Source organism: Mastigoproctus giganteus, chromosome 10 (genome assembly GCF_048544385.1).
Source record: "Mastigoproctus giganteus isolate SK-2022 chromosome 10, ASM4854438v1, whole genome shotgun sequence".
Taxonomy (NCBI): domain Eukaryota; kingdom Metazoa; phylum Arthropoda; class Arachnida; order Uropygi; family Thelyphonidae; genus Mastigoproctus; species Mastigoproctus giganteus.
The window spans coordinates 202023984-202043520 of record NC_143584.1 but is presented as its reverse complement, the minus strand read 5'-3'; the positions used below and the strand labels follow the sequence as shown (position 1 = coordinate 202043520).

Below are 19537 nucleotides of genomic sequence, written 5' to 3'. Positions count from 1 at the left end.
AAAATTAATAGAAATCAATGTAATTAACTAGTATGCGCCGTAGTTAATGTAACCAACTCGTAATGGCGGGAGATAACACGGGAGACTCTATGTTAACACGCAATGCAAGAACAACCGAAAGAAACTGATCTGCATGCATGTAATAAATGCAGTGTGCCCGGTGTTGTCCTTCAGAGTGCATAATGTTAGAAAATATTTCAATTGTTGTAATAATACACATTTGAAATAATCCGTTTCCTTTTTATTTTCTTATGGTAGAAAAACAAACCAGCTTCTCACACTGTATCTTGCATTTGTTTTTGTTTATTTCTCGATAATGCTTCTTGATGGAGAACGTATGACACGACCAAAATAAACAGTAACTCCCTTTTGTGAAAAGAGCTGTGCACTCACTAAGAAAACAAGCAATGTGTTTCTATAATGTTCTCTAACGTTATGCATACTTTAGCAGTGTATTTACATTCATAGCATAGTACTGACTTTCGTAGCATCACCAGTTTCAGTTTCTTTAGGCAAAGCCAAAATATTGCACTAATCAAAAATTGGTAGCTAAATATAAACCGCACTGATTTGAGTCTTGCACTAATTGAGGGATTCCTGTACATGTAATTTACAGACAAGATGTACTAATGACTCATAAACTTAGCTGCTGCTTCAGTAATTTTAAATTACTACTATATGATAAATCTGCAAACAAACATCATCCACTGGTATAATTTTATAATTATATCTTTATGTTGGTCCCAAACATATAGAGTATTCATTTGAACCTATACTACTCTAGGACCATGTACAAGTTAAAGGTCACAGAAGCAGCAGAAATTTGACAAATACATAGAAAGGAAGGAATAACAGAAAGAGATGGAACAAAGAAGAAGAAAACAGTTAGTTTAATAACTGTAGATTTGAAGTGCAAATAGATGGCACTGCTTGAAATGTGTTCTAACTGGTTTGAAATAAAGAGGAGGAATTACAGATGCTAACTCAAAAGAACAAGGATCACAGAAATTTCTCCAGAAAAGACATGCAGCAGGAGATGAATGTCTATTTGACAGAGAGCAGAGAGAGACAGTTTGTAAGAGATTGGTCATTAATTAATCTCACTGCTCTTTTGGACAAAATCTACCAATTTTTGTGGTAGATGAGTTTTAGTGGTAATCCAAATGTGGGAATAGTATTCCATGGCAGGATAAATATGTAAGTAACTGTAGAACATTAGTAGCTGCTTACAAGAAATGTAATGATGACAGAAAACTGTTTAGAAAAGTTTAAAAGAACTTTATGCTAAACATGAACAAAGGTCTTAGAAATATCAAGAGTAACTTCTTGAGTTTCTCTGAACTTTTCCATTAAATGTGTAAAACAAGATGAGTAATATAAACAGATGGAAGCTTGTTCAAGCAATCAAACACACACTGGCTGAAGGCAAACTTCTGCACATCTAATCTGAAACCATCCTTTCTCAATTTGAATTTCTCTCCCCTCACATGTGTGTAGTCTGAGTAAGAAGAATCCAATCAGCATTAACAACTCAATCAGATTACCTTGCAGGTGACTAGTCCCAAGATTCTGAAAACTGCAGGACTGAACCCTTTCTTGTAGAGAGCACCCTTTTGCTCCCTTCATGAATATATTTTCTCTTCTGTGTACCCATTCCTGGAGCTGTACAGCCTTCCTAAAATGAGGCTTCCAGACGACCAGTATGCAGTACTCAAGATGTGGCCTGACCACTGCCTTATATGATGGGATAATGACCTCCTTATCCCTGCTAGCAAAATTCCTGTACACCATCGACAAAAACTCCATGACATGACCTGGCAGCCTGTCTGCCGTGCTCAGAGAACTTCACATCTGACTGCACAAATACCTCCAATGTCTTTTTCATTTTCCATCATCCTGAGTGTAATAGCACACAGCTGGTATGTTAATCCAGATTACTGCTACCCATATGCAGTACCTTGAATTTGTCAACGTTAAACATCAACTGCTATTTCTCAGCTCATCTGCCTAAATTTTCTAGATCTGGTTGCAGCATCATATCTTCATTATTGTCATTAATCATCCTGCCAACCTTGTATCATCTGCAAACTTAGATATTATCTGATATACCCATGAAAGGCAATGTCCAATGATAACCACTCTCTGTCTTCTCAAACTCGACTATCCCTTTATCCACAGCAGTAAACTGCATTTAATGCTACATTCCCTCAATTTATACAGCAGTTTTTTATATGCAACAGTATCAGAAACTTTCCTGAAATCCAAAATATTGGCAATTATTGATTAGATGAAAGGTTTTTGCAATTAAGAGGTGGTGTTATGGAATTTTCACTACTTTGTAGCAGGAAATATGTGCAATGGGATGATACTTGCAAGACAGGATTTGCCACTCTACTTAGCAATTTCTTGGGTATGTGCAATTTCTTCCATTCAGTAAGAAAAATACAAATCAAACAAGAGATTGTAAAAAAGGCAATGCAAAATCCATTAATTTGGAGCACAGGTTTTAACAACAAGTGGAGAAATGCCATCATAACCTGGAGACTTCTTGACACTAAAGTTGTTTCAGGATTCTTCTAATGTCTGTGTTGAAAGACCAAAGAGGCACTGATGGGATGTGTTCAATATGGTAAAGAGTTCTAACGAGATCTAACATAGTCATCAATGCAAGAGTTAAAGGAAAAGTAAGATGCTAGTAAGTTGGTTTTAGCTTTAGATGAGAATTCAATAGAACCAAAATGCTACACCATTAAGAGGAATCTTCTTCAAGCAATAACAACAAAAGCATCTTCCAATGTCCATGACTGCACTTTCTGCAGATGTCAGAGGAGACTTCATTTTGATATCTCCAAAATGAAGTCTTTTCTGACACATGTTTATGATGTTTTTCTTATTTTGAACCCTAAAATATTTTCAGAACCTTCTGCACATACTCTTGAAACAGCCTGTATAAAAATAAAATTGTTTTTCTGTAACTCAAAGTATATTTATTTTACTGACCACAATCTCCCATCTATTGCATATTATTTCTTTTTGATAACTTGAATATTGTATAATTTTTTTTTCAGTAAGATTTATTTATTAATTTTTAAGACAAAGTTTCAGAAAAATATGAATGGATAAAGCTGAAAGATAGGCAATCTATTATTATCCAAGACCAATTACTGTAGATTCACAATTTCTCCCATGCCTCACTTCAACCAGAGATGTAATAAATAACTACAACTAAATAAAATTTAAAACTAAATATAAAACTAAAATAAATAAATCACCAGTAGAAAACAGTTTATGCTGAAAGGGCATTATTCTTTGGTTTACACTTAAAGGACTTCCCTGCAGTTTGTATGACAATTAGAGCCTTTAATGCCCATAAAAATGCACAAAACCTAATACTATAAGTACTTGCTGATATCTGTTGTCATTTAAACTGTACAATGTATATGTTCTTAATATCAATTACTCATGTGATAATCAGTAGTAAGATAAAGTTGATATTTTTTGTATAAAAGTTTTCGAAAATTTCAGATTAGTAGAGAATTTTTATTGTTTTCATTGTGATCAATTCAACATCTAAATACCTTTACACATGAATCAGAGGTATCCTCTTGGGCCATTTCTATATGCACTTGTCATTGCTACAGTTTATTCCATATGCCAGATGTTCCCTTGGGTCCTTGATTAAAAATGTAACAATTGTATACATGCTCATCAATGTTTCTGCATGTATTGCAACTATAAATTTGAAAGTATTTCTGTGGTAGCTTTCAAATGGTCTATAGTTTGAAGGACAAGAAATATAAATTATCTTAAAATGCAACAAAGTATATGATTCACGTATTTTGATGAGCATTAAAAATAGCCTGATAGTATAATGTTGATATTGTTAGGTTTTAGGCATATCAACAACTTAGACCATATCACAGCATTGTGTATTTTGTCTTAAGTGTGTATTCATGACCTGATTTGCATGGAATAACTCACGGGGGGGGGCAAATCCTACTCCCTCCGACAGAGATCGGCTAAGTAAAGCCTTAATTGAAGGAGATTTTAGAAATTGCTTCAGTTGCCAATGGTAATTCAACCCAGATCTCTCTAAACAGATAATGCTGATGGTAATAATAAAATATGAAGTTTTTTTTGTGCAGTAATATAAAGGGTTTTCAGTCTATATAAATTCAACTGAAAAATTATGTGACTGGCTGATCAATAAGCTTTGTGCACCATGTAATGTTTTTTCAACATGTTTATTTCACTTACACAGAGCAGTCAAGCACTGAATAAGCTGTATCAACAAGTGACAGAGTTATCTAATTTTTCAACATCCATTCTAACAAAATCATTGATGCAGAATGTAGATTAGAAACATACTGAAGGTATATTAAAATTCATAATGACATTGCTCTAACAGGTATTTTAATTTTTTTTGTACTTTGTGTAACAGTGCATATATGTGCTTGAACAACATATATAGAGTACGAGGGCGTATCAAAAAGTTCGCACCCTGACCTACATAAAACATCAGTAAGAAGATGCCATTTTTAATATAAGTTGTCTACATATTCAATAATTAACATGTAAAATTCCATTCCCATAGGTGATCATACACAAGAGATGGTGCCTGGAATCTGAGGAAAGTATTGGTTGACAAAGTGGAGTATTGAGTAGTGATAAAGTTCCTGCATTTGCAGGGCAAGCTAGCTCAGAAAATTGACAAAGAAATGAAAGCTGTGTATGGGCAGAATTCACCATCCTATAACAGGGTAAAAAAGTGGAAACGGGAGTTCCAGGGTGGTCGTACAAGCGTCTTTGAGAAGCCAAAAGAAGGCAGGCCATCAACATCCACAGAGAGTGAGACGGTTTCAAAGGTTGGGCAGCTGGTGTTGAGTGACAGAGGTGTGACAATTCATTTCATTGCAAATGCAGTGGGAATTAGTTACGGGTCTGCCCACAGCATTTTACATGACCATGTGCACATGTCTAAGGGCTCCGCACAATGAGTTCCAAGACTGCTGACACCTTTGCAGAAGCAATGTCGAATGCAATGTTCTCGCCAACTGTTGGATTTGTGTAATGTGGATGTTGAGAACTTTTACTTCTCTTATTTCTTTTTAGAAGTCCATTTACTTCTCTTAAATTCTGCTTGCATAACCTGAAGTTTCAATAGAGATTTTCTTGCCCTTCCATTGGGCTACAGTTACAGAAGTTCAACTGCACATACACATTAACCAGTAATTCTACAAAACAGGATAAAATAAGCTTTAAAATTATTTTATTTTTATTCATTTATTATTATAATTTCTTACATTAAAATATAATTTATATAAATTAATATAATCTATCACGATTTACTGGATATGCTGTAGTGAAAATTGCCAATTTTCATTTAATTTGCTAACTGTATTACAGAAATACAATCAGATTTTTTGAGCAGGAGTAAAGAAACATTGCACTTACCAATTTTTGCCGGTCGGCAACACGTTTTCGCCTCTCCTTTTCTTCTTGAGTAGCTTTTTTTGTTGCATTTTCAACCTTTTTGTCTGACATAACCTTACGAATATTTTTCCTGCCACCCTTTGTAGCAGGAGTATCAGCATCTTTAGCCTGGAAAAAAAAAAATAATAATAAAAAAATAAAATAAATAAACTAAAATTTGAACTATCTCACAAGGTCATATTCTCAAGCTTTTTTAATCGAGTACTCCTAAGAGTATAAAGATCCTCCTTAAGCAGAATGTCAAAAGCACTGCAAGGGAAAGTGGAGGCTAAAAACGGTCAGAAACTGGGGTTACTAAAAACTTTCAAGTATGCATACATATACTTCTATGTGAGAGTATTTATAAATTTAGCAGTCACCAAAGTTCTTCAAATATTCACAGGGCAACAAAAGCACCTACTGTATACTCAAATAAAATTAATCATTAATACATCATAAATACCAAAGTATAAGAACAATGGGTAACTTTTGGAAACCTACTGTTACTGAAGATGCAACCATGTTTGCTAGACCAAACACCACATGATTTCTGATTAAAAAAAAATTGTCTCACATATTGTGTTTAAAGAGGCATTTGATGCAAGAAAGCAAGCTTATGCAGCATCAGCCAAAAAAAAAAAAAAAAAAAAAGATTAATAACCATGACTAATATTATGCAATGTACTGTGAAGATCAGTGGCCTCCTATCAAAAAGCATCAGTATCTACAGCTGGTAGCTACAAATAATAATAATATAAAAAAAAACAAAAAAAAAAAAACAATTGAGTAGGCCACAAGTCATGTGATACTTTCATTAAAGAAAGTATAACATGACTTGTTCTGATATGTTGTTGTTGGTTTTTTGTTTAATGGCACAAGGGCTGTTAAGGCCATATTGTGCCTGATTCTATTTACTACTGCAGTTGAAATGTTAAAATCTGTTTAATAATTGCGCCTGCTTCAAGAAGCAAAAAATTCAGCTAGATTTGCATTGTCTCCAATCAGATGAGATAATATTAAAGGTTCTTGCAGATGTGAAAATTGTGTTTCGAGCATTAACGTATTGGTTACAATTTAATAGGATATGCTTCACCGTAAGTGCAGTCTGACAATATGTACAAATAGGCGGATCTTCCCCCATTAGCAGATAAATATGGACTGGATGTGTGTGCCCAATATCCATCCTAGCCAGGATCACCTCCTCTTGCCTATTTGATTTCATGCTTGATTCCCACAACTGAGGTTCCCATTTGAATTGCAGCAGCTTATTACCACCCTGAGCCTGCCAGATCTGCAACCATTGTTCTTCAGACGTTTTTTATGACTGATTTGTAGTCTGTATATGGCACTTGGTAGTTACGAGAGCAGGCAGTGGTCGGATGTTTAGCGGTTTGATCGGCATGTTCATTTTCTTTTGATGCCTACATGATCTGGTATCCAACAGAAAGTGACTGATTGGTTAGCAGCATGTAACACAATTATCTGTGATCTGATTTGCTTCAATACGGGGTGGATTGGCTTGGATGAATTTTTTTTAATGCTCTTATTGCACTCAAAGAGTCAGAATAGATCATTGTTTGCTTACAGGACAGATCAGTTACGTGATCTAGAGCTATCTTTAAAACAAAAAGTTCGGCAGTATAGACACTGCATTCTTTCGGAAGGGACACAGAACTAGAAAAGATAGTGGAAACTGCCGCTGCAGCTACTGTTTCCTTGTTTTTGAGTCATCAGTATATATATATATATATGAAAATACTGAGAATTTTTAGCTATATGAGCAGCATGGAGTTTCCTGATGGTGGGATCTGCTGCCTGTTTTTTCCCCCATTGTTGGAAAGAGAGATCACAGACCGGTATATAACTAGACCATGGAGGTTCATAAGTGTTTATGTCCTGAAAGATATTATTTATATGTAAGTTCCAACATTCTATTAACTGTAGAAGCCTTATTACAACTGGCTTATTTTCGTTAGGTTTGTTGTGATAAAAGGTGGACCATTGGGGCTCAAATAAGTATGGCCAGATAGGATGAAAGAGCAGAGTCTGTATTTTTGCAGCATAGTTGAGTAGCAACATTTTGCTCCGAAGATCGAGGGGAGGTTCGTGTGCCTCTATATACAGACTCTGTACAGGGGATGTTCTGAATGCTCCTAAAGCAGTTCTAAGAGCACTGTGATGGATAGTGTCTAGCCGAATTAGTGCACTTTTCCTGGCAGAGTCATAGATTTGAGCTCCGTAAAACAAGCGAGATCAGATTAATACTCAATATAGCCGAAGCAGAGTGTATCGGTCAGCACCCCATGTGGATGAAGATAGTACTCTGCTGAATATATTTAATTTTTTCAAGCAAATGGTTGTCAGGTATGTTGTAGTAGTAGTGGCATGTGATGCATGAAAGCAAGTGTATGAGCTTATGCAGCATCAGCCAAAAAAAAAAAAAATCACACCATTCCCTCCAAATGCCTGTCCAGTTCCTCCTTAAATTTATTTAACCTATCAACTTCCACGACAGATGGAAGTTTGTTCCAGCAATTAACCACCCGCTGGCTAAAGGCAAACTTCCGCACCTCTATTCTACATCTCTCTTTTCTTAATTTGAATTTATGCCCCCTTAGGTTTGTAATCTGAACAAGTGGAAGGATCCCATCAGAATTCAGCGTGCTCAACCCATTCAAGGCCTTATACACCTCAATCAGATCAGTGCACAGGTGCCTAGTCTCCAGCCATTGCAATTTGCAGAACTTAAGCCTCTCTTGGTAAGAGGATCCCTTCATTCCCCTCACAAGTCTTGTTGCCCTTCTCTGTACACGCACAAGCAAATCTACATTCTTCCTAAAATGAGACCTACAGACATGTATGCAGTACTCAAGGCCTGACCATTGCCTTATACAGAGGGACAATCACCGCCTTCTCCCTGCTAGCAAAATTCCTATATATCATTGACAAAACCCCATGACTTGCCCTGGCAGCCTGTATGCATTGCTCAGAAAACTTCATATCTGACTGCAAAATTACTCCAAGGTCTTTTTCATTTTCTACCACCTTAAGTGTAGTACCACACAGTTGGTACGTTTCTCTGGAGTTACTTCTATCCATATGCAGTACTTTGCATTTGTCAAGGTTAAACTTCAGTTGCCACTTCTTAGCCCATCTGCCAAAATTATCTAGATCCTGTTGCAGTAGTACACTGCCATTACTGTCATTAACAAATCTGCCAACCTTTGTATCATCTGCAAACTTTGACACTAAGCCTGATATACCTTCATCAATAACATTGATAAATAAACAAAACAACAGAGGACCCAACCCCGAACATTGTGGGACTCCACTAATAACATTAATCCACGAAGAGCAGCAGCACACATTAATTACCACCCTCTGTCTTCTCCCACTCAACCATCCTTTTATCCATTGTAGCAACTTACCCTTAATACCATTCTGCTCCAATTTGTACAATAGTCTTCCATGCGCAACAGTGTCAAAAACTTTCCTGAAATCCAAATATATGATATAAAAATTATTTTTTGCATCCAGTTCCTTTGTAACCATATCATAATATCCAATCGAATTTGTCAGACAAAACTTTACTTTAAAAAACCCATGCTGTGTCTGAATTATTACTAGTCTTGTCTGATGATCCTGCAATGCATCTTTAACCAGTGACTCCATTATTTTGCCCGGAACAAAAGTTAAACTAACTGGTCTGTAATTACTCGTGTCACTCTTCGATCCCCATTTGTGAATTGGGGATACATTTGCACATCTCCAGTCCGTGGGACCTCGCCTGAGTCCAAGGATGCTCTCATAATTATGGCTAAGGGTTTGCTTAGTTGCTTTGCCGCCTCCTTTAATATAACTGGATAGCTCATCCACCCCAGGTGCCTTTCTTATGTTTAACTTCAACAATTTCTCCTCCACTATGCTCCCAATTATTACAAAATCATTAAGCACCCTGCTACAATTTGATAATCTTCTGCCATTTTCAAACCTTAATAACTCCTCATGTGTGAATGTAGATGCAAAATACTCATTCAGTTTGTTTGCTATCTGAGCAGGATCATCAACAATTGAACCATCGATATCAAGTGAACCAATCAGATTCATTCCTTTCCTTTTAGAGTTTATATAAGTAAAAAATTCTTGCTGTTTTTCTTAGCATTCTTTGCCAAAGATTTCTCGTAATCTGCCTTCGCCTGCCTAACCTCCTTTGTGATCTATTACAGACTAGCTTATATCTGCCATAGGCTTCTTAGTCGCTTGATAATTTATATGCATCCCATGCATTTTTCTTCTCTGTCATGAGTCTCATTAGTTCAATTAATAACCAATTAATTGAGAGTCTGCTGACGGGGCTAGTAGGGGCCAGACGTGTTCAATGCCGCTAAGTGGATTTTTATTATTTATTGATTTGAAATTATTGTTTTTCTAAAACTTTTGATTTAAATTTAGTAGTATAGCATTATTTTGTGATTTTCTGATTAATTTGGTGTATTTATTCTTTACTCGGCCTTGCAATTGCATAAAAGTATCGGTAAGGGTATCCACGTGTTACAAGTTGCAACTCCGCTGAACGAGAAGTTTTTTTTTTAGCCATATTTAGCCGCTTATTGAATATTTTTTACATCAAATTATTTTTTGTAAGTAGTTTATAGACCTAGTAAGGATCGTTAGTTTATTCTGAATTGAGACAGCGAGATTGAAAGTTAATTAATACTTAAGTGTCCATAGATTACCGTTCGTAACTTCCCGCCTTTGTCTTTGTCATACGATCATTATATATCGAACCTAGTTGGTGTTAGTATAAGTATAGGTTATAATATTTTCAGTGATCGGTAAAATCTATTAAACTTGTTGAACTTCGTTGGCATTTAAACTGTACTTTTAACTAAATACATATACCGACTTAGATTACAAACGTAACATAATTAATTAATAGATAACTGATACGGAAGTTATATAAAGGGAACTCGGAGATAATTAATACTTGACACTAAAAAATATATATCCCGTTATAACTGTGTTGGGAGATAAGTAGGGTTATAAACTGAAATTTAAATTTTATTTAATTTAAAAGAAATCATGACTCAGACCAGAGTAGAAAAACAAAAGGCTCAAGCTAATGGAAGTGCTGTGGCTGAGGAGAACTGAGGGGGGCAGTTGCCTTCTGAATTACAGCCTTCTAAAATGCACAGCTTACATGATGTTTGTGGAGCATTCAGGTACGGGACATGATATTGCCATGGGGGATGTCTTTGTGTGTGCGCTGTGTTAGGGTAGCTAAGAATAGAAATAGGTGCATGTATACTTGCGTGTACACCAATACTAGGAGTTTAGTAATTAAATTTGATGAATTTGAGGTATTGCTCAAAACATCGAAGGCAGATATTGTTGGGATATCAGAGACGTGGTGTCACACAGATATAAGGGATGCAGAACTGCAATTTGGGGAGTACAACGTCTACAGGAAGGATAGACAGGATAGGAAGGGAGGAGGGGTTATGCTATTAGTTAAGAAATACTTAAATCCAAGGAAGTGAAGCCAGTGGACATTGCTGGACATTGCAGTGTCGAGTCAGTTTGGTGTGACATAAGCATTGGGAGATCAAAATTGAGAGTAGGAGTGTGCTATAGGCCTAATGACTCTGATGAGTATAATAAGAAACTGTACAGGGAAATAGAGTGGGCCAGTAAATCAGAGAGTCTTATAATGGGAGATTTTAATTTCCCAGATACTGACTGGAATTTGGGGGCTGGTCACTCACACACTAGCAAGGCTTTTGTGGATTTATTGGATGATTGTTTTTTCCATCAGCATGTTCGGGGGGCAATTAGAGGAAGGAATACTCTTGATTTGATTATCAGCAGTGATTCTTCATGCATTAAGAATCTGCAGATAAATGAACCACTAGGTGGCAGTGATCACAGTGTGCTGAAGTGGGATTTACTCAAAGAGGTAACTACCATTAGGGGTAAAGGGAAGGGTTATTGCTTTCGTAAAGGCAACTATGATGGACTGAGACAGTATTTAAATTCTATACAGTGGGACCTACTGATGATGTTACCAACAGCAAATGCAAAATGGGAAGCATTCAAAGAACTTATCTTGGAAGCTACTACGCTTTACATACCAACTAAGAAATATTGTTCAAGGTTTAGGCCTAAATGGATGTCAGATGAACTGATGAGGCATATGGCAGAGAAGAAACATGCATGAGATACATAAAAATTAACACATGACACAGAAGCCTATGATAGGTACAAGTTGATCTGTAACCAAGTTACAAAGAAGTTAGGCAGGGGAAGGCAGATTACGAGAAATCTTTGGCAAGGGATGCAAAGAAAAACAGCAAAGAGTTCTTTACTTATGTAAACTCTAGAAGGAAGGGGATGAATCAGATTGGTCCACTTGATATCGATGGGTCAACTGTTGATGATCCTGCTCAGGTAGCTAACAAACTAAATGAATATTTTGCATCGACATTCACACATGAGGAGTTATTTAGCGAGGGGAAAGCCAGAGGTGTATTCAATGTAGCAGTAAGCTAGATAATCTTGTAATAACTGAGAGTAAAGTGGAGGAGAAATTGTTGAAGATAAACACAAGAAAGGCACCTGGAGTGAATGGGATCTATCCAGATACTGTTGCATATGGAAGACTGCTGCACAAATTGGAGCAGTGTGGCATTGGAGGCAAATTGCTGCTGTGGATAAAGGGGTGGCTGAGGGGGAGAAGACAGAGAGAGTGGTAATCAATGGACACTGCTCGTCGTGGACTAATGTTATTAGTGGAGTCCCTCAGGGTTCAGTGTTGGGTCCATTATTGTTTTCTGTATTCATAAATGATATTGATGAGGGTATATATCAAGCTTAATGTCGAAGTTTGCAGACGATACAAAGGAAGGCAGGGTTGTCAAGGACACTACTGACACTATGCTGCTGTAACAGGATCTGGAAAGGTTGAGCAGATGGGCTGAGAGGTGGCAAATGAAGTTTAACATTGACAAATGTAAAGTACTACACATGGGAAACAGCAACCCCAGAGCAACGTATCAACTCTGTGGTACTACACTGACAGTGGTAGAGAATGAAAGGGACCAGGAGGTGGTTGTGCAGGCAGATATGAAGTTCTCTGAGCAGTGCAGACGGGCTGCAAGAGTAGCTCATGGTGTATTGTCAATGATATATAGGAATTTTTCTAGCAAGGATAAGGAGGTGATTATTCCCTTGTATAAGGTAATGGTCAGGCCACACCTAGAGTACTGTAAACAGGTCTGGAGGCCTCATTTCAAGAAGGATGTAGAGCTGCTGGAACGAGTACAGAGAAGGGCAACAAGATTAGTGAATGGAACAAAGGGGTGCTCTTACGAAGAAAGGCTTAAGTTTTGCAAATTACAGTGTCTGGAGACTAGGCACCAGCGAGGTGATCTGATAGAGGTGTATAAGGCCTTGAATGGTTTGAGCATGCTGAATGCTGATGGGATTCTTCCTCTCGCTCAGAATAATCACCTGAGAGGGCATAAATTCAAATTGAGGAAAGACAGATGTAGGATAGAAGTGCGGAAATTTGCCTTTAGCCAGTGGGTGGTTGGTTGGTGGAACAGACTTCCATCCTTTGTGGAAGTTGATAGCCTAAATAAGTTTAAGGCTCAGCTGGACAGGTATTTTGAACGAACAGAGGGGTGAAGCGGAAGTGGGTTTTTTTTTTTTTTTTTTTTTTTTTGGCTGATGCTGCATAAGCTTGCTTTCTTGCATCAAATGCCTCTACTAATGCTAATGCTAACCATTTAGGACTGAACCTTGAACAATATTTCTTAATAGGTATGAAACTTTTAGTAGCCTCCACGATTAAATCGTTGAATGCTCCCCACTTAGAATTTACTGTTGGTAACATCGTCAGTTGATCCCACTGTATAGAATTAAAAAACTGTTTAAGACCACTGTACTCACCTTTACGGAAGCAAAAACCCTTTCCTTTACCCCTGATGGTATTTATATCTTTAAGTAAATTCCACATCAGTACACTGTGATCACTGCCACCTAGTGGTTCCTTTATCTGAAAATTCTTAATGCACGAATGATCACTGCTGATAACCAGATCAAGAGTATTACCCTCTCTGGTTGCCTCTCGAACATGCTGCTGCAGAAAACAATGATCCAATGAATCCACAAAAGTCTTACTAGTGTGTGAGTAACCAACCCACAAGTTCCAGTCAATATCTGGGAAGTTAAAATCCCCCAATTTTAAGACATTCTGATTTACTAGAATATTTCTCTGTACACACTATTTCTCTGTACAATTGTTCATTGTACTCATTCGAGTCATTAGGCCTATAACACACTCCTACTCTTATTTTTGCTTTTGCAGTGCTTATGTCAGCTGGACAGGTTGACTCAACAGTGTTCATCTATATCAACTGGATGCACTTCTTTTGATTTTATGTTTTCTTTATTAACAGCATAACACCTCCTCCCTTCCTATCCTGTCTATCCTTTCTGTACACATTGTGCTCCGCAAATTCCAGTTCTACTTTCTTTTATATCTGTGTGGCACCACGTCTCTGCTATCCCAACAATATCTGCCTTTGATGTCTTGACCAATACTTCAAATTCTTCAAATTTATTTACTATACTTCTAGCATTGGTATTTGTGCAAGTATACATGTACCTATTTCTATTCCTAGTTACTGTGACACATCCCATATACCCATCTGTTTCACAATGACTGCCATCAGTCCTTGAAACCCACAGAACCACTTGCTCGAGGTCGCTACTTATTCTAATAGAAGTTGTGCAAGAATCACCTTCACCTCTGCCTGCAGCTACTTTTAACCTTTTAGTCTGTGAATTCCCCCAAGCTAGCCGTTTTCCTACCCACCTAACACTGCCTCGATAGCATCAGCAAGTATTCTTGCACCCTTTCTATTTAAGTGTATCCCATCCCTGTAAAAGCAGTCTCTCCTGTTAACAAGCACAGACCAGGCTGAAAAAAATTTTACCCCTTGAACCTTGCCCATTTCCTCCAGGGCCGAATTGATTGACAAGGCTCTCATCATATACTCCCTCCTATCATGTCTGGACAGAATTGCAGACACTTTCAAATTTAATCCTACTTCATGACTTTTTTGCAACATTGACCTGTACTTGTTAATAAATCTGCAGATCTCCTCTTAATGTCATTGATGCCAATGTGTACAACAATATCACCTTTTGTGCCCTTAAAAGATGACATATGCTTTACAACGTCATCAACTTTTGCCCCTGGCAGACATACCCTGGTCCTGTTCCATCTATCCTTTTTACACAATATATTCCCCTGACAATAGAGTCACCAACATTAACTAGTTCCTTTGGGACTTGCGCATTCTGTCTTGGAGATTGCTGCTGTGTTGCCTGATACTCAGGAGTGAGCTCTGGTGTTGAGTTGGGCAGCTGAGAGCTTGACGGGTCCCTCATATTAATTTCTTCGAGGGCATCTACCCTACACCTCAAGCTCTTATAGACACCCAGTAGAACGCTGAGTTGATGCCTAATTTCTAGACACTCTCTGCACATGGCATACACAAAGACATCCTCCTTGACTAGATCATGTTCTGTTCCAGAGAGTTCGACAAACATTTCACAAGTTGCACATTTTTTTTGGCTGTGATGCGTTGGAGAATTGCCCCCCTCAGTTCTCCCCCGAGTCGCAGCACTCCTGCCACTTTGTGCCCATTGCTTTGTTGCTCTAGTCTGGAGCATGATATTTTAAATTAATAAGATCAATAAATTTAATTAAATAATTGTCAATACTACGCTATATAATTATACGTTAGAGCTGCCTAGTTACAACAATTAAAAATTTGAATTCCCTTCTACTCTATACAAAAACAATGGCTGCAAGATTCAAACGAAATAAAGGTTTACTTATATTAAGTAGTAATCTACAAAAACTCTTTATCTAAATTAAAAATAAAAATAACCAGCGTAACAATAACTATAAGACTAAGTACAATATAAAATAACAATTAGGCAAATAAAAAGGCAAACACTTATCGCTTTTTCGGAGCCTGTAATTCACAGCTGTAATTTTTAAAGAGAGTCAGCACCCTCAAGTATTATTGTCAAGTATTAGGCCAAGAAATCTGATACTATTGGATAGAGGGATGGTGAGATTTTTAATTTGTAATTCAGGCTCAGTGTGGATCTTACATTTTTTACAGAAATGAATACATTTGGATTTTTGTGCTGATAAGCGGTAGCCATTACGAGACATCCACAACTCAATTTTGTTAATTAAGATCTGAAGCTGTCTCTCAATAGAATTCACATTTTTTCCATGGCATGAGATCTTGAGATCATCTGCATAATGATATAATTCTACTGTGCTTGGAATATCATGGATAATATTGTTTATTCTTACAAAAAAGTAGAGTAGGACTCAAAACAGATCCCCAAGGGATACCCCCTCCTCCTGTATATGGATTCTAGAAAGAACATTTAGATAACGAACCTGAAAGGTTCTGCCATGGAGAAAGCTCTGAATAAACAAAAGAAGCCTGCCTCGTAATCCAAAGGTGTCACGATCTCGTAAAATACCAAAACGCCATTTTGTATTAAAGGCCTTTTCTAAATCCAGACTTACCATAACTAGGTGGTCGTTTCTGACAAAAGCATTTCTGATGTTTGCTTCTGCTTTGGTCATCATATCAAATGCAGATCTCTTTTTCTGAAAGCCATACAAATTTTTATGATAGATGTTATGTGACTCTAGAAACCAGAGGCACTTGAGAACCATTTTCTCCAGTATTTTTCCCAAACAATTAGTTAAAGAAATTGGACGATAATTAACTGGATTAGAGAGTCTTTTCCTGGTTTAGGGATGGCAAATACAAATGAATGTCTCCAAGAGTAAGGATAAACATGTTCCTGAAAAATTCTGTTAAAAATATTAGTAGAATTAGTAAAGCAGTATCATTCAAGCGTTTTAAAATAATATAAAATATACCATCAGGGCCAGCTGCACTATTGGTTGCTCTATTAAGAGATTCTTTAAGGTTGATTATATGGAAGACAGAGACCAGTTTTGAAATTTAACTTCTGCCTTTCTGCTGCTTCTTTAATTTGTTGGAATGGAGCATCATATCAGTTTGCTGCTGAAATAGTAGTAGTAGTAGTAGTAGTAGTGTGGCATGTTATGCAAGAAAGCAAGTGTATGAGCTTATGCAGCATAAGCCAAAAAAAAAAAAAAAAAAAAAAATTTACAAAACAATTCCCTCTAAATGTTTGTCCAGTTCCTCCTTAAATTTAGTTAACCTATCAACTTCCATAATGACAGATGGAAGTTTGTTCCAGCAATTAACCACCCGCTGGCTAAAGGCAAATTTCCGCCTATCTACTCATCTGTTTTTCCTCAATTTGAATTTATGTCCCATTAGTTAGTAATCTGAACTAGTGGAATAATCCCATCAGAATTCAGTGTGCTCAACCCATTCAAGGCCTTGTACACGTTAATCAGATCACCTCGCAGGTGCCTAGTCTCCAGCTGATGCAATTTGCAGAACTTAAGAATCTCTTGATAAGAGGATCCCTTCATTCCCCACACCAATCTTGTTGCCTTTCTCTGTACACACTCAAGCAAATCTACATTCTTCCTAAAATGAGGCCTCCAGACCTGTATGCAGTATTCAAGGAGTGGCCTGACCATTGCCTTATACAGAGGTACAATCACCTCCTTTTCCCTGCTAGCAAAATTCCTATATATCATTGACAAAAGCCCATGACCTGCCCTGGCAGCCTGTTTGCATTCCTCAGAAAACTTCATATCTGACTGTATAATTACTCTCAGGTCTTTTTCATTTTCTACGTGTAGTACCTTAAGTGTAGTACCACACAGTTGGTACGTTTCTCTGGGGTTACTTCTACCCATATGCAGTACTTTGCATTTGTCAATGTTAAACTTCAGTTGCCAGTTCTCAGCCCATCTGCCCAAATTTTCTAGATCCTGTTGCAGTAGCACACTCCCATTACTGTCATTAACAACCCTGCCAACCTTTGTATCATCTGCAAACTTTGACACTAAGCCTGATATACCTTCAACAATATCATTGATAAATAAACAACTGATTACAACCCTCTGTCTTCTCCCACTCAACCATTTTTTTATCTATTGTAGCAACTTACCCTTAATACCATTCTGCTCCAATTTGTAGAGTAGTCTTCCATGCTTGTTATTTAGTTTTTTTTTTTTTTAGTTTTTAGGAGCTTTAGCAACTAATGCCATATTGCTCTGGGTTATGCGGTGGTCATTCCCTGACCTTTCCGCATTCTCCATATTTGGTGGCGATGGGCTCGAACCCTGGTCTAATCAAGAAGCGTGTGCTACACACTGCTGCTCCTTCCCACCTGGCTATGGAGGCGCCTGTCTTCCATGCGCAACAGTGTCAAAAGCTTTCCTGAAATCCAAGTATACGATATCAAAATTATTTTTTGCATCAGGTTCCTTTGTAACCACATCATAATATCCTATCAAATTTGTCAGACAAGACTTTCCCTTAACAAACCCATGCTGTGTCTGAATTATTGCTGCAGTCTTGTCTACATGATCCTGCAGTGCATCTTTAACCAGTGACTCCATTATTTTACCCAGAACAGAAGTTAAACTAACTGGTCTATAATTACTCGTGTCACCCTTCGATCCCCCCTTTGTGAATTGGGGATACATTTGCATATTTCCAGTCCGTGGGAACCTCCCCTGAATCCAAGGATTCTCTCATAATTATGGCTAAGGGTTTGCTTACTTCCTTTGCCGCCTCCTTTAATATAAGTGGACAGATCCCATCCACCCCAGGTGCCTTTCTTAGGTTTAACTTAAACAATTTCTCCTCCACTTTTTTCTCAGTTATTACAAAATCATTAAGCACCCTGCTACAATTTGATAACCTTCTGCCATTTTCAAACCTTAACTCCTCATGTGTGAATGTAGATGCAAAATACTCATTCAGTTGGTTTGCTATCTGAGCAGGATCATCAACAGTCGAACCATCAATATCAAGTGGACCAATCAGATTGATCCCCTTCCTTTTAGAGTTTATATAAGTAAAGAAATCCTTGCTGTTTTACTTAGCATCCTTTACCAAAGATTTCTCATAATCTGCCTTTGCCAGCTGCACTATTGGTTGCTCTATTAAGAGATTCTTTAAGGTTGATTATATGGAAGACAGAAAACAGTGTTGAAATTTAACTTCTGCTTTTCTGCTGCTTCTTTAATTTGTTGGAATGGAGCATCATATGGGTTTGCTGCTGAAATAGTAGTAGTAGTACTATTTCAGCAGCATCTCTTTTGTGACTTGACTACAGACTAACTTATATCTGTCACAGGCTTCTGTGTCGCCTGATAATTTATATGCATCCTATGCATTTTTCTTCTCTGCGACAAGTCTCATTAGATCATTTGAGAACCATTTAGGCCTAAACCTTGAACAATAATAGGTATGAAACTTTTAGTAGCTTCTACGATTAATTCCTTGAATGCTTCCCAATTAGAATTTGCTATTCATAACATCATCAGTTGATCTCACTGAACAGAATTTAAAAACTGTCTGAGACCATTGTAGTCACCTTTACGGATGCAAAAATCCTTTCCTTTATCCCTGATGGTATTTATATCTTTAAGTAAATCCTACACCAGTACACTGTGATCAGTGCCACCTAGTGGTTCCTTTATCTGTAAATTCTTAATACACGAATGATCACTGCTGATAACCAGATCAAGAGTATTACACTCTCTGGTTGCCTCTCAAACATGCTGCTGCAGAAAATAATCATCCAATAAATCCTCCTATTGGATGAAAATAATCATCCAATAAGTGATCACAGTGTGCTGAAGTGGGATTTAGTCAAAGACGTAACTACCATCTGGGGTAAAGGGAAGGGTTTTTGCTTTCGTAAAGGCGACTACGATGGTCTGAGACAATATTTAAATTCTATACAGTGGGACCAACTGTTGATGTTACCAACAGCAAATTCAAAATTGGAAGCATTCAAAGAACTTATCTTGGAAGATACTAGGCTTTACATACCAACT

The 19537-nt window shown here is 37.3% G+C and overlaps 1 protein-coding gene across 3 annotated transcripts in view; it reads right to left on the bottom strand.

Moving 5' to 3' along the window:
* Positions 1–19537, bottom strand: part of XNP (ATRX chromatin remodeler XNP) — a 664672-nt gene that overhangs the window by 448116 nt on the left and 197019 nt on the right. For all 3 annotated transcript variants that reach the window (XM_090383634.1, XM_090383636.1, XM_090383635.1), the window contains exon 11: positions 5455–5601. In XM_090383634.1, the coding sequence (XP_090239760.1) occupies positions 5455–5601 (147 nt within the window). The remainder of the gene's footprint in view (positions 1–5454; positions 5602–19537) is intronic.